The sequence below is a fragment of the Leucopleurus acutus genome (genome assembly GCF_964270905.1).
Source record: "Leucopleurus acutus genome assembly, chromosome: 5".
Lineage (NCBI taxonomy): Eukaryota > Metazoa > Chordata > Mammalia > Artiodactyla > Delphinidae > Leucopleurus > Leucopleurus acutus.
Genome location: NC_139147.1, coordinates 72,007,951 through 72,030,103, shown reverse-complemented (window position 1 = coordinate 72,030,103; position 22,153 = coordinate 72,007,951). Strand labels below are relative to the sequence as shown.

General features: G+C 38.1%; 2 protein-coding genes across 2 annotated transcripts in view; both read left to right on the top strand.

Annotated features, from left to right (window-relative positions):
* Positions 1 to 22,153, top strand: part of PCYT1A (phosphate cytidylyltransferase 1A, choline) — a 44,315-nt gene that overhangs the window by 13,710 nt on the left and 8,452 nt on the right. Inside the window, exons 2-5 of the mRNA XM_082840145.1 lie at positions 3,318 to 3,438; positions 14,215 to 14,314; positions 19,686 to 19,802; positions 20,540 to 20,691. Of these exons, the coding sequence (XP_082696271.1) occupies positions 3,328 to 3,438; positions 14,215 to 14,314; positions 19,686 to 19,802; positions 20,540 to 20,691 (480 nt within the window). The 5' untranslated portion in view covers positions 3,318 to 3,327. The remainder of the gene's footprint in view (positions 1 to 3,317; positions 3,439 to 14,214; positions 14,315 to 19,685; positions 19,803 to 20,539; positions 20,692 to 22,153) is intronic.
* On the top strand, positions 503 to 1,599 carry LOC309961959 (translation machinery-associated protein 7-like; the record flags this gene model as incomplete). Its single annotated transcript, XM_082839475.1, has 1 exon — positions 503 to 1,599. One exon carries the CDS (start codon positions 503 to 505, stop codon positions 692 to 694), a length of 192 nt encoding a protein of 63 aa, XP_082695601.1. The 3' UTR covers positions 695 to 1,599.

Sequence of the window (22,153 nt, the reverse complement as noted above, 5' to 3'; positions counted from 1 at the left end):
TTTTTCTTTTGTGATACGTGGGCCTCTCACTGTTGTGGCCTCTCCCGTTGCGGAGCACAGGCTCCAGACACGCAGGCTCAGCGGCCATGGCTCACGGGCCCAGCCGCTCCGCGGCATGTGGGATCTTCCCGGACCGGGGCACGAACCCGTGTCCCTTGCATCAGCAGGCGTACTCTCAACCACTGCGCCACCAGGGAAGCCCTTGAACATTTTTAAAAGTAAACTTTTTACTTAAAAAAAAAATGTAAAGCCTTTAGAAAAGTTGCAAGAATATTAAAATGAACTCCTTTGTTCCTGACTTAGCTTCATACATTGATAACATTTTGCCATATTGTTTTACCTTTTTATATGTAATATAATATACACATTTTTCTTTCTTTTTTTTTTTTTTTTGCTGAGGTTAAGTTGCAGAGATCATAACCCTTCATCCCTAGATACTTCAGCGTAAAAAAACAATGACAGGCATCCGGTGGCAGGGTCTGGGGAAGGGGTGGCAGGTGCCATGTTGGGCTGCGAAGGTGGCAAGAAGCCCCTGAAGCAGTCCAAGAAGCAAGCCAAGGAGATGGACGAGGAAGATAAGGCATTCAAGCAGAAACAGAAGGAGGAGCAAAAGAAATTTGAGGAGCTAAAAGCGAAGGCCTCGGGGAAAGGCCCCCTGGCCACAGGTGGAATTAAGAAATCTGGCAAAAAGTAAGCTGTTCCTTGTGCCTGAGGCAATGATGATCCTTAGTTCCATTCCTGTTTAAACATCTGGCTTAAACATCTGGATTCCCTGCCATAACATCTGTTGCCACCTATAGCTAGAATGAAGTGTTGTCTTGGAACCTATTGTACATTTAAGAATAAACTTTTGTAAAACAAAAAAACAAAAAAAAAAAAACAAAAAAAAAACAATGACAGTCTTTTACATAACAGTATAATGATCAACTTAAGGAAGTTTATTTTAACATTGATATATATTATTATCTGATACAGAATCCATATTTTAATTTTACTGATTGTCCTAATAACTATCCTTTATAACAGTTTCTCCCCCAATCTAGAATTATGCATTACATTTAGTTGTCATTTCTTTGGTCTCTTTTAACCTGGAACAGTCCCTCAGCCTTTCATTGTTTCTCATGATAGACATTTTTTTGAAGAATACAGCCTTGTTGTTTTGTAGAATGTCCTTTAGTTGAGGTTTGTCTGATTGTTCCTCATAAAGCCATACAGGTTATGCATTTTTGGCAGATGATGTATCCTCAGTGCCTCACATCAGGAGGCATTATTGGTGATGTTAATTAGCTTCAATTACTTAGCTGAGAGATTTTTTTCACTTTTTTTTTTACATTATTAATAGTGTACATTTAAAAATTTTATTTATTTATTTTATACAGCAGGTTCTTATTAGTTATCCATTTTATACATATTGGTGTATATATGTCAATCCCAATTCAGATTTTTTTCACTTTGAAGGTAACTCTTTTTACTTTGTAATTAATAAGTCATTGATAGGGAGATATTTACTTTGAAACTGTTCCTAAACAAACTTTCCCCCAATGGTTTTGCAATCCTAAGGAGCATTTTTTATCATAAACATGTGGTTTCCTCACCTTGATTGAAGGCTTCTTGAGAAAATAACTTTTACTTTTAAAATTATGTTATAATACCTTGTGTACAATAAATACTCAATATTATTGACTGCCTGACCTTGAGCTACCTGACACCAGATTGCTGATTATATTTCTCATAATGGATTTTGTCTACCTACTCTGAGAATTTAACAGATATTTGCAGCCAAGTCCTGTTGTATGCAAATTAGAAACAGTCATTAACTGAACTGATTAGGCATTCTTAGCAGGCCTCTCAGACCATTGAGATGGGAGTAGTAAATCTGACCTCTGGATATTTCAAAAGAATAATTAATAAAAATAATGAAGAAAATCTCTGATCATCATTACTGGAAAAGCTTGTTAAATATACAGTACCCTCCTTTCATTTTATTTTAATTTGTGATGAAGAGACATTTTAATTTTAATTAAATATGTGATGAAAGGAAGTTTCTGGGTGGTGGTCATCTTTCACTTTAGATTCTGACATTTTTTCATACCAGCCTAATACTTAGCCATGACTCATGGGGTGTTTCTTTCAGTCTCTAAGAATTAGGTTAGGTTTCTTGTCGATCTTATCACATGCCACTTGGAATTTAATTTAACCAGAGGAAAGAAAGAAAGGCACAATTGCGATTGTTTAGATAAACATGTATTCTGGAGGGCTTATTAGAGGCAGTGAGGCAGAGTAGAAAGTCCTCATTCTGTCTAGTATTTTGTTTTGTTTTCTGCTTCTGCTCTAAGGATCTTTTTTCCACCTTTCACTGTACCACGTCTTGGGCAGAGATGGCAGTTGATCATTGAAGTTCCTCTATCTCCAATTTCTGGCTGATATCTAAAATTTCATCATTATCAAGAAATTAATTTATTCGTGCAAATTATGTTACCTAAGAAAAATGCAGATATCCTTGTAGGCGATTGGAGGTGTAGCACAAGCCAACATCTAAACATGAAACATCAAATATTCAGAACTTTTCTGTAATAGTTAGTTGCTAGACACTTTTTGCTAAATGAGACAATAATAAGTTTTTCCTTGGGGGAAGGAGAAGCCTGGGTGGGGTTTTAGTAGTTGGGGACTCTGAGCAAGCTTAAGGTGCTAAGACTCTGAAAGAGGGAGGGGAAATGAATTGAAAAAGGAAGAGGAAAGACATTTAAAAGATACAAGTACACTTACTCTACAATTTTCATAGCTCTCATCCTGGAGGAGTGGTCTCTGAAATATACAGAGCATTTAGAGTTAAGAAATCCATGCTTTGTTAAACCAGGAATCGCTGGTGGCCATCCTTTAAAAAAAAAAAGGCTCTTTTCTCCGTCTGTACCAAAGACATACCTTTCACATTTCCTTGCACCTGTCATACTTCTGTGTCCTAGAGATATGATGTAAGAGTAGTGGAAAGTCTGTATAACTAACTTTCTCAGCCAAGTTCTTCCAGGTTTTTGCATGCAGTCAGGATATGAAATTAGCAGTTGGTATACAGGCTGTATTGGTTGGGAAATAATTTACAAGGTCCAGGTGATTAATTGTGCCATTGTTCCACAGAGAGGCATTTCAGTGTTTCTACTAGAGCCTGGGTTTTGTGAAGCTTTGCTGTTTTTGCCGGTTGCAATTGGTTCATCTTTGTGAAATGTGTGCTATGGAATTGATACTAAGTGCCTCCATATATCTGGTGACAGGCTTTTCCCACCCCAATGAGACAAAAATTCTTTTTCACTTTCTATCACCAGTTAGAAGAAGATGGATGCACAGAATTCAGCCAAAGTCAACATGAGGAAGAGGAGGATACCTGGACCCAATGGGGCAGCAGAGGATGATGGAATTCCTTCAAAAATGCCACGCTGTGCAATTGTAAGTAAGGAAGAGATTTCTTTGTTGAACACTTAACCTGGCAGGAGGAGGGTAGAAACTGATATAACACTGACAATATCAACATTACAAGTCTTCTTAAATAATGGAAAGAATGAATAGTAAGTGTGAATAGTAACTTTCCACCAGTTGTTGGAACTCTTATGCAGATTCTAATTCACAGCTCAGTTGTAAGAGCTTTACACTGGAGTTGAAAAAAGAATGTTAGGAAAATTTGGAGGTTGTACATATATTAGGCAAAATATCAAATTCAAACTGATGAAACAGAGAAATTGTAGCTCCAGGCAGTGATCTGATCTTAGCATCATCTCATGGTGTTTAGTTTTCTGTGTCTTACTGTCTTTTCTCTCATATCACTCCTCCACTCTATTACTGGTTATATCTTAGATGAGAACCTTTTTCTGTTACTGCCTACCTTATGTTCCTTTATCTCTGGGATGATATCTTTGTATTTCCTAACCACTTCCAAGCCTTTGATGAAAGACCCCATTCCAAATGGCTCATCCTGTCTCAGGTTGGTACCCTTCCTGAAGCTTCCCCTAAAAAAAATATGTCAAAGAATATTTATACACAGTTGGAGTTATTATTGATATACAGTGTTGTTATGAAATCCATGTTTTAAAATCCCAGTGACAGAATTATATGTTTCTGTATGTTTTGTACCTATATTGACCATTAGCCATTGATCCAACTGCAGTTCCCACTGGTTACTTTTGGAGCTTCATAACCCAAAAGGAAAAACATTTCTACTCGGACACAATTACTAGTTGTTATAAAACAATATTCTATCTTGAGCAATAAAAGCAACTGGACTCCACAAATAGTAGGTATAAGCTTCAGGCCTGATATTGATGATTATGTTGGGGGCAAGTGTATTAGTTTTCTATTGCTGTTGTAACAAATTACCACAAATTTAATGGCCTAAAACAATACAGATATATTATCTTACAGTTCTAGGGGTCACAAGGCTGAAATGGGTCTTAAAAGGCTAAAATCAAGTGTTGTTAGGGCTGGAGGTTCTAGGGGAAAAACTGTTTCCTTGCCTTTTCCAGCTTCTAGAAGTTGCCCGTATTGCTTTGCTCAGGGGCCAGCCAGCAATCACAACATTCTGACCACTGCTTCTGTCATCACATCTCCTTCTGATTCTGAATCTCCTGCCTCCTTCATTCACTTGTAAAGACCCTTGTAATTACATTGGACATACTTGGCTAATCCAGGATAATCTGTCTATCTCAAAATCCTTTAATCCCATTTGCAAAGCCCCTTTTGCCATGTAACATAGTCACAGGTTCTAGAAAATAAGATGTAGACATCCTTAGGGGGCCATTATTCTTTACAGCAAGTAAACTCAGAAAATGACTCAGCAGTCAACAAAACAGGGCTTTTTTTTTTTTTTTTTTTTTTTTTGGCTGCTTTGGGTCTTTATTGCTGCGTGTGGGCTTTCTCTGGTTGCGGTGCACGGGCTTCTCATTGTGGTGGCTTTTCTTGTTTCGGAGCACGGGCTCTAGGCACGCGGGCTTCAGTAGCTGTGGCTCACGGGCTCTAGAGCGCAGGCTGTAGTTGTGGCGTACGGGCTTAGTTGCTCCGCGGCATGTGGGATCTTCCTGGACCAGGGATTGAACCCATGTCCCCTGCATTGGCAGGCGGATTCTTAACCAGTGTGCCACCAGGGAAGTCCCTAACAGGGCATTTTTAATTTCTGAATGTTTCTTAGAGAATTCAGGTTCAGGGGATGGTGGTGGGCACCAATTCACCACTCTTATTTGGAGTAGGGACAAGTTATAACCAAGTAGGTAATACTCTGAGCCAATCACCAAAGCCACGAATAGACCAAAGAAGGCCAATCTTAGTGGAATGGGCTCTGAGAAGACTTAAATTTCTTGGTTCTTAGAATCTGAGGAATTTCAATGATTTAAGTTACTCTGCTTCATATATTCATGTCACAGATCAGTTAAGTGGCTTGCTACCTATTTCACATTCCTCTTTGGTACACACCGGCTATTTAACATGGGCTAATGGTCAAAGAGTCACTCACCCAACAGGCTGGACTGACTCTAATGAAGAGTGTCTGCTAAATAAACTTGTGTGTCATCTCCACTGTACACATGTGCTTTCTATCTCTGAATCCCTTTCAACTCTGTAGCAAAAATGAACAAGGTTTTTTCTTTTTTTTATGATAGCTTTACTGAGATCATAAATCCACCCATCTAAACTGTACAATTCAATGGTTTTTAATATATTCACAGAGTTGTGCTACCATCACCACAACCAGTTTTAGAATATTTTTATCGTCCCCAAAAGAAGCCATACCCATTAGCAGTCACTCCCCATTTCCTCCCAACCTCCCCAAGTATTTGGTAGCTGGGTTGGTAGGTCAGGATAAAATGCATGAAGGGAGAGAAAAGAGTTAAGGAGGAAAAATTAAGGGATAACTTTATGGCTAGTTTGTCTATAAGTATAAAGAATTTACTGAAACAGATGTTTCTAAAGGTAAAATCAAAAGGATCACAGAAATATTTATAAAGAATAGACATTTAGACTATCTTAATATTTGTCATATGTATGAATAAGTCACAGAGTACTTAAAACTCTGAGGTTAATTGGCCGAAGTTCTGCTTATGGAGATAGATCTTACAATCTCATTTCAAACTACATATATTGAGAACCTCTGTGTGTCATTTGCTATGCATTGAGTTGCAAAGATGGAAAGGTGGCCTTGCCCTTAAGAAGCTCATAGACAAATGGGGAAAGAGACAAATAATTAAGATACAGTATGAAAAGGGCCAAATAGAAGTAAGTTAGAGGTACAGTGACCCTCTAGAGGAGCAACAGATTAACTTTGACCGAGGGGTGGGAACAGTGGTTTTGGAAAAGCTTCATTGAGGAGATTATTTCAGAGTTGAACTTTGAAGGCTAAATAGGAATTCAAGAAATGGACAAGAGATAGAGTACAACTTCAGAAGTGTGAAATAATAGTATGTTTAGCAAACTACAAGTAACATTACTGGAGCTTAAACTTCAGAATAAGAATCTGCAATAGATAAGGTAAAGCAAGGGCCTGCTCATGAAGGATCTTGTATGCTGTGCTAAGGAATTTGAACTTTGTCCTATAGGTAATATGATCAGATATACAATTTAGAAGATCATCCTGATTGCTTTGGAAAGGAACGGTTGAAACAGCGATAGACAGAAGCCACAGGACTAGTTGTGAGAGTATTGTAATGATCCAGGTTAGAAATGATGAAGGATTAAACTAAGGCAGTAGATCAGAGAGGACAAGACAAATTTTAAGTTTTTAAGAAGTGAAATAGACAATTCTTGGAAATTATCAGGATGCAGAGGATGAGAGGTGTTAAGGATGACTGCTAGGTTTCAGCCTTAGGTAGTTTGTGTAGATGGGGTGCTTCTCATTCAGATGAAAAATAGAGGAAGAAGAGCTGTTTTAGGAGGAAGGTGATGAGTTTAGTACAGGTTCAACTTAGAAGGTCTATGAGGCATCCAAATAGTTAAATAGGTGAGCTCACTGTTTACATCCATTGAAATGGCAACAGGAATCAGGGAGAATGATTGTCTTTCTTTTTCTTTCTGCTCTGTTCCTTATCCCTTCTTTCTCACACCACCTCGTATTCCTCTTGAATCTAGAGCCTTTTTCCTGGCATTATTGAAATAATTTGGAAATCAGGAGGGCATGTTACCATTTGTGCAGAATGTTTGGGTAAATGGGAAATGTTTCTCTGTGCCATTATGAAACTTTTTGCTGAAAAATGCTTACGAATCCTTGGAAATAGAATACATACAGGGAAGCCAATATCAAGTTCTAGTATTATATTATTTTAGTTACCTCCTCTTTCCTATTAGTAAGGACACCAGAATCTCTTCTTCTCTTTCACTAGAATTTTGAGGAGTAGTGAGTTAATATATGTGAACATAATCAGGAGAAAGTTTTTTTTCTTTGGTTTTTTTTTTTGGCGGTACGCAGGCCTCTCACTGTTGTGGCCTCTCCTGTTGCGGAGCACAGGCTCTGGACACGCAGGCTCATTGGCCATGGCTCACGGGCCCAGCAGCTCCGCGGCATGTGGGATCTTCCCGGACCGGGGCACGAACCCGTGTGCCCTGTATCGGCAGGCAGCCTCTCAACCACTGCGCCACCAGGGAAGCCCAGGAGAAAGTTTTTATGGAAGCAATATTGCATTCAGAAGTTCATTCATAATTTGGGAGGTGATGATCATTATAAGTTTTAAGTTTTAGTTATAATAGAATTAGTTATAATTTGCATAGACTTAGAAACTTTATATAGCATTTAGAAGCTAACCTTTTAGATTAATACAATTTAGTTAATTTTGTTGGTATAATGAAACCTGTGTTCCATAGAATGGAAGAGAAAATGAGCTAATGTAGATTTGTTGAGTGCCTACTCGTATGTGTAACATTATGCTAGTTACTTTGCATATGCTATTTTACTTAATCCTCATAGCAACCTTATGAAGCAGGTATTACTATCTTCCATTTTTTAAGAAATTACTTAATTTATTTTTGGCTGCATTGGGTCTTCGTTGATGCGCGCCAGCTTTCTCTGGTTATGGTGTGCAGGCTTCTCATTGCGGTAGCTTCTCTTGTTGCGGAGCACGGGATCTAGGTATGCGGGCTTCAGTAGTTGTGGCACACGGGCTCTAGGCGCACGAGCTTCACTAGTTGTGGCACTCGGGATCAGTAGTTGTGGCTCACGGGCTCTAGAGCTCAGGCTCAGTAGTTGTGGTGCACAGGCCTAGTTGCTCTGCAGCATGTGGTATCTTCCCGGACCAGGGCTCGAGCCTGTGTCCCTTGCATTGGCAGGAGGATTCTTAACCACTGTGCCACTAGGGAAGTCTCATCTTCCATTTTATAGCAGGTGAAATGAAAGCTGTAGAAGCTTGCTGTGATTTCACAGCTATGAAGTGATAGAGCTGGGATTTAGATCTAAGTTTTTTACAAGTCCTAAACCCTTGCCCTTTCACTTATACCTTGCTACCAGAGAGTCAAAAGACTTGAAAGCAGTATTATTCCATAGGATTCCTTGGAGGTTAAAATGAAGGAGGTTTGTTTTAGGAGAACACAGGTAGACATACTTAGTCCTACTTTTATATAAACATCAGCTTTTAGAGACAATGTTCTCTAACTGAGAAGAGAATAATAGGGTGTTTTAAAAAATACTACTCATTCTAACTGGAGGCAGCTCTAGAGAGTTAAAGATTTTGCTGATCTGTTTTAGCTGAAGAACCTTAGGTTTCATTCTCTATACTTAGGAGGAATCGATTCAGCACAAATTCTAGCCAGGAGGGACAGTTGCATTTGCCTTCTGCCTTGGAATGTACACAGTATACAAGGAAGATTGAAGAAACAGAGTTATGAAAGATAGGATACATAATGTATCTCTTAAAATTTAGATAAAATTCACATACATAAAGTTTACCGTTTTAATCATTTTAAAGTGTACAATTCAGTGGTTTTAATACTGAAAATTCACAGTGTTGTACAACCATCACCACTAATTCCAGAACATTTTTATCACCACAAAAAGAAACCCTGTACCTATTAGCAGTCATTCCGTCATTCCCCCCTTCCCTCTACTCCCTGGCAACTGCTAATCTACTTTCTCTCTCTAGGGATTTGCCTATTCTGGACATTTCATATAATCACACAATGCGTGGCCTTTTATGTCTGGCTTTTATTTATTTACTTATTTAAATATGTATTTATTTATTTTGGCTGTGCAAGGTCTTATTTGTGGCACGTGGGATCTTTTAGTCGCACAACGCGGGATGTTTTAGTTGCTGGCTCTTAGGTGCGCCGTGTGGGCTCTTAGGTGCTGCATGCATGTGGGATATAGTTTCCTGAACAGGGATCGAACCCGGGCCCCCTGCATTGGGAGCGCAGAGTCTTACCCACTGGACCACCATGGAAGTCTCTGGCTTCTTTTATTTAGCACAATGTTTTCAAGGTCCACCCAGGTGGTAGTGTTTAGTAATACTTCATTCCTTTTTATAGGTGAATCCATATAGACATACTACTTTGTTTGTCCATTCATCAGTTGTTGGACATTTGGATTATTTCTGCTTTTTGGCTATTGTGAATAATGTTCTATTATTCATGTACAAGGTTTTTTTTAAAGATATGTTTTCAGTTCTCTTGCTTATATACCTAGGAGTGTAATTTCTAGGTCATATATATCCTTTGTTTAACATTTTGAAGAACTGTTTTCCAAAGCTGTGTGCTAGTTTACATTCACAGCAGTGTACAGAGGTTCCAATTTCTCCACATCCTTGCCATCACTGTTGCCTGTCTTTTTGCTTTTAGCCATCCTAGTGGATGTGAAACAGGGTCTCATTGTGGTTTTGATTTGCATTTCCATAATGCCTAATATTGCTGAGCACCTTTTCATGTGTTTTTTGGCATTAGTATATCTTTTTTGGAGAAATGTCTGGATACCTCTTTTTCCTTAACTCTTCTCTTCCCTCTTCTGCCTACCTTCCATTCACCAGGACCTAACCCTAGATCTTTAAATTTCTGTTAATTCTTTGTTTTTCTTCCTGGACCTATTAACTTGGCCTTCTAAAGATTAAAGTTTCTAGCTTGATCTGGGCTGAATATAGTGCTCAGGAGTTCCATTAATCATTTGCTGATGCTCAAATATATACATTTCCCACAACAGCTATTCTAAATATTTTGTACTTCTCCTCAAGTTTTCAGTCTCATTCCAAAGTCCCTGTTCTTTATAGGGAACTTCACTTTCTTCTTTGCTCTACTGAGAAAATTGATGGCATCAGAATGTAAGTTTATATACATCCTTCCTCCTTTACATCCAGTATTATCCTTTTATCACCTTTCCTTTCTTCTGCTTTCAGAAAAATGTGATCCTAATTACTTATAGGACCAACCTACTCTCCTTTGAGGCCATTCCCTGTCATTCTTCTAGACTCTTCCTTCCTTAATTGTCTGTTTTTTTCCTTCTCTTGATATTTTCAATCTCTTCGGCTCCTTTTCCTTTGTCTTAGACATGTACAGATATCCTCAACTTTTAAGAAAACCTGCTACTTGATCCTTCTGTCCCCTCTAGGTACCTTTCTGTTTTTCTCATTCCCTTTATGGCTATACATCTCTAATGAGAGATTATTACTAATCTGTTTCCTTGTCTTCCTATTTTCTTAAAGGCACTGGTGTTCTGACTTTCACTAATATATTCTAGGAGGTCTCCAATAGTCATTTGAATCTCCAGATTCAAAGACTGTCAGTTCTCATTTTCTTTGATCTCCACTCCTTTTTAAAAAACTTCTCTATTCCTGCTGATGGTACCACAGTCTTATTTTCTTCAGTTCAAAAGCTCGGTTATTATAAACTCCTCTCTCAAGTGACAGTATATTTTCTCTTTACCATGTCCTACCTATTCTTCCTTCACAGAATCTTTTAACTGTCACTCTCTCTATTCAATATTAACGGAAAAATCCACAAATCCATTTCTTCCTCCCTGTAATAACCTCTGAACTGATCTCTTTCTAAGTATGCAGAATAACCAGTGGTGTCCTGATAAACTGGGGGGAACAAACCTCTGATATATAGCATTTACTGATTTCTGTGGCTGATTTCAAACTACCAGCCCTCAAAATATGTAAATATTTAAAAACTGACTCCAGCACACCATTGATAATAAATTTCAGAGAACACAGTAAGGCTGTCTTTTATCTACATGTACTATAAGTGCAATTTTTTCTATTTGTTTCATACATTTTATATTATGTATAAATATATTTATATATAAACAACTTCATTGAGATATAGTTCATATACCATTGTAATTCACATACACACATAGAGTGTTCAATTCAGTGGTTTTCAGAATATTCACAGACTTGTGCAACCATCATCATGATACATTTTAGAGCATTTTCATCGCTCCAGAGAGAAACCCTGTACCCATCAGCAGTCACTCCCCATCTCTCCCCAACCCTTCCATCCCAGTGTAACCACTAATCTACTTTCTGTCTGTAAATTTTCCTATTCTTAGACATTGCATATAAATGGAGTCATACAATAAGTGGCCTTTTGTGGCTGGCTTCTTTCACTTAGCATAATTTTTTCAAGGTTCATCCATGTTGTAGCAGGTATCAGTACTGCATTCTTTTTTATGGCTGAATGGCATTTGTTTCTTGAGGTATAACTTACATACAGTAGAGTGCACAAACCTTAAGTGTACAGCTCAATAAATGTTTATATATGTATACATCCATGTAATCACTGGTACACCTGGAAGACTCCCTCACGCTCCTGCTAGTCAGTATCCTCTTTCCCCAGATTTGTTTTCTTTGTTCTCTGACTTCTATTAACCATAGATTAGCTTTGCCTGTTTTTGACCTTCGTATAGATAGAATCATAGAATGTCTATTATTTTGTGACTAGCATATACTTTTAGAAACACAAATTACTGTTAGGCAACTCTTTGCATACTAACTTCTAGAGGATAAATTGTTTTTTTCTAATTTTATCTGTAGGTAAATTTCTAATAACTTCAGAAAATCACACATTTGTGTCCTTGGTCTATTCTTAACCTTTTTTAAAAAACGTTCTAAAAAAGGATAACACACACACATTTCCTTAAAATGTTTTTCTTATAGCTTTAGCATATTTTAAACTAAGCTTATATAAGTGCTCTTTAAAAGAAATATATTTTAATTTTAAAGCCTTATTTTAAGAATCTATCCTTATCTGAAATCAAAACAAAACAATGTCTTCCCAGTTTCTGAATTTAGCCCAGTCACAATGTGATCTATGTGTAATTTAAAAATCTAAGTAAACATCACTATAGCCCAACAGAAATTAAAAGAATTGTAAGGGAATGTTATGAACAATTTCATGCCAAAAAAATGTGACAATTTAGATGAAATAGACATATTCCTAGAAAGAGACAAATTACCAAAACTGATCCAAGAAAAAGATAGAAAATCTGAATAGACCTATGCCAAGTAAAGTATTGAATTGTCTTTAAAAAAATCTTCCTACAAAGACAAAGTCAGACACAAATGACTTCACTGGTGAATTCTATCAGACATTTAAGGAAGAAATAATATCAATCCTATCCACTTTCAGAGAATAGAGGAGAGAACATTTCCTAACCAATTTTATGAGGCCAGATAGCAAAGACAGGCAAAAACAGCACAAGAAAAGAACATTATAGTTCAAAATCCCTCACAAACTTAGATGCAAAAGTCCTTAACAATATATTAACAAGTTGAATCCAAGAACATATAAAAAGATTTATACAATGTGTCCAAGAAGAATTTCACTCAGGAATGCAAGGTTGGCTTAACATTCTAAAATCAATTAATCTAATACACCATAATTAATAAAATAAAAGACAAAACCAAAATATGATTGTTTCAATAATGTAGAAAAGACATGTGACAAAATCCAATGTTCGTTCATTAAAAAACTCAACAGGGAATTCCCTGGCGGTCCTTAGTTCCCCGACCAGGGATCGAACCCAGGCACTTTCACTGCCATGGCCTGGGTTCGATCCCTGGTCGGGGAACTAAGATCTCATAAGCCTCATGGCACAGCCAAAAAAAAAAAACAACTCTCAGCGAACTACAAAATGAAGAGAGATTTCTCAACCTGATAAAGGGCATCTAAGAAAAACCTACAGCTAAGATAATAATTTAGTGTTGAAAGATTGCATGCTTCTCCCCTAAGACTGGGAACAAGGCAAGGATATTTGTCTTTGCCGCCTCTATTCAGCATTGTACTAGAGGTTTACTAGTGCAATAATGGGTAATAAAAGGAAGTTAAAGCCATCCAGATTGGAAAGGAGTAAACTGTCTTTATTCATAGGCAACATGATCTCATATGTAGACAGTCCTAAGGAATCTACCAAACAAACTGCTAGAACTGATAATTGAGTTTAACAAAGCCACAGGAGATGAGTCAACTGAAATTACTCACACTGATACACATACACACATACAAATCAATTGCATTTCTATATACTGGCAAGGACCAATCCAAAAATAAAATTAAGTAAACAGTTACAAAAGCATCAAATAGAATAAAATACTTAGGAATAGATTTAACAAAAGCTCTTAAGTAAGGCTTTCCTCTAAGGAGGAAAGAGCATACCTACATTTTTATTTCAGCATTGCCTCTGAGTAATTGCATGCAATTCATATAACTTCTCTGAATCTCATTTTCCTCATCTTTAAATTGAGGATACTAACTATTGTACTACTTGCCTCACAGGGCTGTTAATGAGAATTAGAACATATTTACAGTGTAAAGCATTATACAGTGATGATCGTACTTAAAGCACATGGCAGCTGTTTGCCTTCCCAGTCCCATAGTTGAAGTGGTATGAAAAGGCACTTGTGAACCTTGGCAATTTCATCACATAGATCAGGGTTGGCTGTTCTGCCGTCTGGCAGAGGAGCTGTCATTCTGGACCCAGTTAGTTGGGACTGTGCTTAGGTTCTCAGCCACCTTCCTCAGTTCTATTCTGAAATCACCATCAAGACATTTATCTTTCATGCCATGATTTGCCCATTTGGTAAAAGGTTGCAACTTTCACTTGTCATTTTGGAATGCTTTTATCTTTTTTCTTTTTAAGGTTATGAACTTTTAGGAAAAATTTTAATCACAGCATGTTGAATAACTGATTATTCTTTAAAGCTGCCATTTTTTGAGTATTTTAGTTTATACCATTGAATTTTTCTTTTCCTTCACTTTCCTCTTCTTAAGGGCTTACGGCAGCCAGCACCTTTTTCTGATGAAATTGAAGTAGACTTTAGTAAGCCCTATGTCAGGGTAACCATGGAAGAAGCCAGCAGAGGAACTCCTTGTAAGTAAATGACGAATTATTTTGTTGTTTTACTATTGTTTTTAGCATTCAATTGTACTTATCAAATGTATACCTACTCACTATATTCTTCCCTCAGTTTACCTGTAAAAGCTGCTTGAGAGGGGTTTCTCCCATCTCACTTGCTGTTCTATTTGGGAGGATAACTGTACTCCATAAAATTTCATTTATATTGTATACTAATTTCCCAGTATTTTGTCACAGCTATGAGATACAGTGGTACACACTTTTTGGGGGGGCTGTTATCATCACAGCTGTGAGGTGAGATATAGAGGAGCAGAGACAATAAGATATTAGCCTGAGCGGGTTTATAATCTTGTCTGTTTTTATAAAGGTCCAAATAATATGTCAGACTGTCACATTTTTAATAGCCTTCAGAATTTCCCACTAAGTTTTCCTTTCTGTCAGTCAGTACACTAGTATGATGCTGCTGACTGATAGAGGACAGACAAAGCTATCCTAAGTTGGGAGATGCTTATCACTTAATTTTATCTTTATTGATATTATAGTTTTCCAGGTTTTTTAATTTTTAATTTTTTTAATTTTTATTTTTTTAATTAATTAATTTATTTATTTGGCTGCATAGGGTCTTTGTTGCTGAGTGTGGGCTTTCTCTAGTTGCGGCGAGTGGGGGCTACTCTTCATTGTGTTGAGTGGGCTTCTCATTGCGGTGGCTTCTCTTGTTGCAGAGCACCGCTCTAGGTGAACGGGCTCAGTAGTTGTGGCTCGTGGGCTCTAGAGTGCAGGCTCAGTAGTTGTGGCACATGGGCTTAGTTGCTCCATGGCATGTGGGATCTTCCCAGACCAGGGCTCGAACCCATGTCCCCTGCATTGGCAGGTGGATTCTTAACCACTGTGCCACCAGGGAAGCCCCCAGGTTTTTTTAAAAAAGACTTGCTTTATTATTTTCAAAGCCCATACTCTTTATTTGTATACTTAGTTTACATTATTAAGTAGCAATTTCTGGCCTCATAAATTATTAATATGTATTCCAGATAGTTTTGGGCAGTTGGTTTTAGGGATTATCATAAATAGAAACTTCCACAAGCATTTGTTATGATTACAAAGTCCTATAGGCATCTGTTCTTACTTCTCTGTAAATTCTCCATTTCTCCTTTTTTTCCCAATCCTTTTTCATTTCTTTTGATTACTGTGGTGAGTGTTTACTCTGTAAATGTAGGGCTGGACTCAACCCAGGCAAGCACTAGGGAATAAGAGGTAGTTATAGCCACAAATCTATACATTTTCAGTATATAGAAGATATTTGTAGTTACTTCTTAATTGTGTTAGTATGTTTACTCTCTGCTGTAACTTAGGAGTACTGAAATATGAATAGAAATGAATGCTGGACAGTGTTAGGCTAGGGGTCCCAATACCCCTTGGTTATATCTTGGCTGTATGGAGTATGGTTTTGGGGTCCTCAAAAAGAGAATGCTTTCCTTTTGCAAAAGTGTTTAGATATAGCTTATGTTGATCACAACCCTTCTGGTTTATGATGTGATTTTTTGGGGTTGGCTCCTCTTACTTCAGTAATAGGCAGGCTAATGGGGCAGAGTAAAATGACAACAAGGAAAGACAGGCTGTATGTAACAGTGTAGTGGTGGCAGGTCAGACTTCAGAATGCCACTAGACAGTTCAAGGATCACATTCAGATGTGATAGTAGAGCCTGTTGAGGGCAAGAACTTTTCATATACTCTCTAATGACACACATTCAGAATGCAGTACCTCACTCAGATCTGATCACATTAGTTATATTAGCCACCTTGTTGCTAATCTAGCCACATACCATCTGTGATAGGAAAAATGTATGTATGTATACTGTTTCCAAGTTTTGCAACTTATAATTAACAAACACTAATAAATTACTTTCTAAATTTTAGAATAGTAGAATTTTATAAGTAAGTCATTTATGAGATTATATACTTTATACTCTCTTCATTATATACATGAATATAGGTCCATAGAAACTAAGAAGTGAAACAGTAAAACAAATAATTAGTGATAGAATTGAAGCTAAAAACCTAAGTTTTTCCATCTTTGTGTTCTTTTCATCCTGGAGTGGTGCTATTCTTTATATAGACATTAGTTATAAATAATAGAAGGCTTATCAGCAAGCTGATTGAAGTTTGGGTGGAACAGATAGTCACAAATTGGCCTGTAAAATTTGCCAGTCTAACTTGACCTCTGGTTTTTCCTTTATCTTATTCTGTCTGTTCAGTTTTATGTTAAATAATCAAGTAAGTGACTGTCTTCATGCCAGTGCCAGACAAGGAATAAACAAATAAAGAATCTACACATGCCATATAGTTAGTGAATTTTAAACCAATAACTGGTTCAAGGGGCATCCCTCCCCCTGCCCCCAGGTTTTCACTTAGGGAGGTTAAGGGAGTACAAGAGGGAAGTTTGTGTAATCTTGGAGTAATCCAAGAAAAAAACCCAGCAGTATGTTCTCTTGGAGAAAGGAAGAAAAAGGCAAAGTCTGAAGGGCAGTGGAAATCTGTTAAAGATGAATGTTTCAGTGGTAGCTATTTGAGAGAATATATCAAAAGAGATAATAAATTGAAACCCAGGTCTCTTCTGCTTAAAGGAGAACATCTAGTTACTTAGTCTAGCAGTAGTGAAAAGACTATAATTTGTAACCCAAATCAAGACTATTTTTGAGAATGAAAGCAGTTGCTCTTGACAGTGAACTGGAACAACAGATATAAATCAGAGGGTATAGTCATCCTGACCAATAGCCACTTGGTAAAAGAATGGATAACGCATGCTTTCTCCCCAGATTTTTAGTTCAATAGTGGCCCCTTCTGGTCATTTGGTTAATATACAGGCCTGGGTTTGCCAAAGACTTGCGGTTAAGTCATGGGGAATTGAGAGGTTGGGAAGCTGGGGAAATGCTAAGAGGGCAAGAGGCACATCAGGGATTGCTCCAAGAAAGGGTTCAGAGGTGGCTTGGCCTAATATGGGATGTTTAACTGCTGGCAAATAGCCACTTAATCAACAGTGTCTATGCTATTGCCACTATACAGGAAATGTGTTTACTGGCTAAATCTCCCTCATCTCACTTTGCCCTTGGTGTAGAAACAACAGTACAGTATTCTCATTTTATATTCTATCGTTTGTCTTTTAGGATCAAATAAAGTGAGATCATAGCCACTCTGGACTTGTTTAGGAAAGATAGAAGTATATTAGTTACTTCATGGTCATGATTTCTAGGATGTAGAAGAGAGATTATATTACTCAGGTTTTGTTTTGTTTTGCTTTGTTTTATAGATGAGGAAACTGAGGCTTAAAGAGATTAAGATTACAAAGGAGTGAGGCTGGTTGGCAAGCTTGGGCTATAATTTTTCTGACTCTTTAAATCCATCATATTATTTCTCAGTTTTTCATTGTATTAGTGTATTTATTTTATTTAAAATTTTTATTTCCTGTATTATAAAATTAGTACATTCCTGTGACCTAACATTCATAAAGTACAAAAAAGACACAGAGTGAAATGACTTCCTCTCACTACTGTCTCACAGCCACCTAGTATCCCTTTTACAGGTAACCAGAATTACCAATTTCTTATTTATTTATTTATTTAATTTATTTTTGCCTGCAATGGGTCTTTGTTGCTGTGTGCAGGCTTTCTCTAGTTGCGGCGAGCGAGGGCTACTCTTCATTGCGGTGCACAGGCTTCTCAGTGTGGTGACTTCTCTTGTTGCGGATCATGGGCTCTAGATGCGCGGGCTTCAGTAGTTGTGGCTCGCGAGCTCTAGATTGCAGGCTCAGTAGTTGTGGCGCACAGACCTAGTTGCTCCACGGTATGCGGGATCCTCCCTGACCAGGGCTCGAACCCATGTCCCCTGCATTGGCAGGCAGATTCCTAACCACTGCCCCACCAGGGAAGCCCAGTATTACCAATTTCTTGTGGATATCTAAGCAAATAATATATAAATCTTCCCACACTTTTAATGGGTGGATCATGTCATATTCTGTCTTCCACTGAAATTTAGGTTGTTTCCAAACTTTTGCTATTACCAACAGTGCTGCATTCAATAATGCAATCTGCATACGTATTTACAAACATATCTGTGAGGTAAATTCCTAGAATTGGAATAACTGGGCCAAAGGGTATAAACATTTGTCATTTGTCTTTTCACAGATATTGCCTAATTGCCATCCTTAAGAGTTGTACCAATTTATACTTCTATCAGCAGTGTATAATTTCTCAGTTTAAAAGCGACTTTTGTATGGATAAAGCTATCTATAAAGAAAAGTCCATAAACCTCCTGAGAACCAGTTTCCTCCCCCTTGATTCACCGTCCTCAAGGCAGGAAGGAGATGTATCTTATCCTTACCTTCAGTATGGTGTATTTGATGAGGCTCTGGCCCTTCTTTCGAAGAATGATGTAGATGCTCCTACTATTATTTTCTCCTGCTACAGTGAGACAGCTCTTCCTTTATTCAAGTAGTGGAAATATGTTACTAGGACCCATTAGGTTTATCATTTGAAGCATGCTGAACCATTATATCAATTCCATTCTCAGTGTGTTTATTTGGCTTTGGAATTAGGCTTGTACCCCAAGAAATCATTTCCTCCTTTTCTTTCATAGTCTACTACCACTAAAAATAAATTGACAATCAGTTCTCTGTTATTCTCACTAATGGACAGGGGAAGAGGAAAGGCTCTAATATAAAGTCCTAAAATATTTATATTTGATTTTCAAATACCTGATATATCACCCTCTACTGAGAAAGTGTAACATGCTCACTATCAAGGAGAAATGCTTGAAGGAACTCCATCTGTTATCACAGAGCAGTTATTAAGGGTGAATCTGGGACTGTGAAGCAATCTCACCCCTCTGCATCACTCTTTACCTTCAAAGCAAAGTATTTTATTTTCAAAGCAAAGTATTAGTTATTAGTAATCAAGGCAGCTTGAAAAACAGAGAGCAGGCAGCCAGAGCGTAGTTTAATTATACTCTGTTTAAACATAACTGCAGTTTAAACATAAACTGAAGGCGAAGATTTTGAAGTTTCAGATATAGCTCTTGTATAACTCTTCCCTTCACTTCTAAAATAACTTTAAGAAAAAGCAGTCATGAAATCCAATTACCTAAGCAGTTTGGTACAACCAGGCTAACAAAGAGAGTTAGTGGATATGATGCCAAGAGTGTTTTTGTAGTCAAGGAAGCCTGTGATGTTATTCCTCAGAACCCCAAAGTACCCCCAATAAAGGTGAATATCCAGAGAACACCTTAAAAGGGGGCTCTGCAGGGGTGGAACAGTCACACAGTGCCATTTCCATTTGTTAAATGTGAGGTATTGAATCAATGTATTTCTGTGATAAATTCTTTCCTTTGGATTTAGGTGAACGGCCTGTGAGAGTTTATGCAGATGGAATATTTGACTTATTTCATTCTGGTCATGCCCGGGCCCTGATGCAAGCAAAGAACCTTTTCCCTAATACATATCTCATTGTGGGAGGTAAGAAAACATCTGATGACTTTAGGTGCTGTCCAGAAAAAAATTATGGTAGCCTCTTTTCTCCTATCTTTATAACCCAAGTACATTGCCTCTTATGTTGGTTTTCAAATGAGAGATATAGTGCAGCCTCTTTAAAATGTGAAATATATGAAGAACATGAAGTATATAAAACCTGAACTGTATAAACCTGGAGAGAGAAGCTCTAAGCTCATTGACTTGAGACGTCCAGGATTTATCTCGCTGGTTTTGGCCGGGTTTCTGCAGTCTGACCCCCAGTGCGGGCGGGGGTGGTCAGAATAGCATTAAGAATAAATGCTACTTAAGAAGAGCATTTGCTTTAGATTTCAGTTTATCATTCTGAGTCAACTGAAGTACAAAAGTCTGCTAAGCTAATGTTATGTTGTCCAGTCCAGTCTAATAAAAGTATAATAGGAAAACATTTTTTAAAACTGTTAATTGATACAGGATGCACAGTAGTTTCATTTCAAAGCCAAAGATCTTAGTCCTCCATTGTATCCTCTCCTCTCCAAAGTGTGAAAATATTTAGTGAATGTTGCTCCTGAAGGTGTATCTTGGATTAGGAAAAGCATTGTTATCCAGACTGAGCCAAATCCAGAAGACTCTTATACAGGCTGGGGAGATTGGTTATGAGAGGTTGGGAAATGAGAGGTTGATGATTGAGGAGTGCTTAAGCAGAGGGGACTTTGACTTACAACCTTATGTTGTGGTGAACTCAGTTTGCAGTGATGAGCTAACACACAACTTCAAAGGCTTCACCGTGATGAATGAAAATGAGCGCTATGATGCAGTGCAGCACTGCCGCTATGTGGATGAGGTGGTGAGGAATGCCCCCTGGACCCTGACACCAGAGTTCCTGGCAGAACACCGGGTAAGAAACTGAACACATGTTTCCATTCCCTGTTCTGGAATTTCTTCAACTTTCAAGACTTCTGGTACTATGGCTAGTTTTCCACTAGCCTTATTTTACTTCTATCTTCTATGTAAATTTCACATAGAAGAGGTAACAGTGTTATTACTTCTAATAATAGTCATCCCTGACATTTTTCTTGGGTTTGATGGTTTACAAGCACTTTTGCATCCATTATATTTCATTTGTTCCCCACAAAAATCCTATTGGGTAGTTATTAGTTATTTCCACTTTACATATGAGAACAGGGCCAGAGAGGCCAAATAACCAGGTCACACTCTAGCAGGGCTAGAAATTGAACTCTTCAGGGCTTCCCCGGTGGCGCAGTGGTTGGGAATCCGCCTGCCAATGCAGGGGACATGGGTTCGGGTCCTGGTCCGGGAACGTCCCACATGCTGCGGAGCAGCTGGACCTGTGCGCCACAACTACTGAGCCTGCACACCATAACTACTGAAGCCCGCGCGACTAGAGCCCGTGCTCTGCAACTGCAGAGCCACCGCAATGAGAAGCCTGCGCACCGCAACGAAGAGTAGTCCCCACTCGCCACAACTAGAGAAAGCCTGCACGCAGCAACGAAGACGCAGCCAAAAATAAATGATTAAAAAAAATCTTATAAAAAAAAAGAAATTGAACTCTTCAGTTATGTGAGTCTGTCGCACCTCCTCCCCCCCATTATAGGCGTATCCATCCTCACAGCATACCGGTCTTTTTAGAGTATACACAGCCCCAGACATGCTCTCAAGGAGTTCACATTCCAGGAAATAAGATATATAAACATAGACTTCTCTTGTATTGACTTAAATTTAGTTTCAAGACTTTTGATTTCAGGCTAGAAATTATGTGGGATCAGAAACCAGGGAGGTTTCTCACTTTTTCTCGGTGAGTTGGTATTATAAAAAACCCTTATCTCCTTTTTATTTTCCCACAATAAAGCAACACGTTTCCTACAAAAGAGGGGTTTATAGCTGATAGCTGAGAAGAATTTATCAGGTCATGTTGGAGGCCCTTGAGCTTGAGGAACCAGCAAGCATATTGTCAGTTCTCTTACAGTGGTGTGGAGAATGTTGAAGGTGAATTGTTCAACGAGGCAGGAAAGAACAAAAGTAGCCAAAGTGCTTCAAAAGCAGTATTTGGGTAGGCCTGAAGCTAAGGGATATTTGTTATAACTGTTTAGGATTAGGACAGAACTTTTATAATTCTCTAGCTTTACTGCTTCAACATTTAGCAGCCAGTGGTACCAAGGGTGATGAGCAAGATTATTCTCAGCAACATAGCCAGGCAAGCCCAGGCAGAAGAGGTTAGAGGAACTTCCATATTCCCTTTCCTCCGTGTTAGCAGTGTATCCTCAACCATGAGTCTTGCTTGCTCACCATTCTTATTTTCAATTTGCTGCCTATGGATCCCTGACAAGTTGTTCATGGGT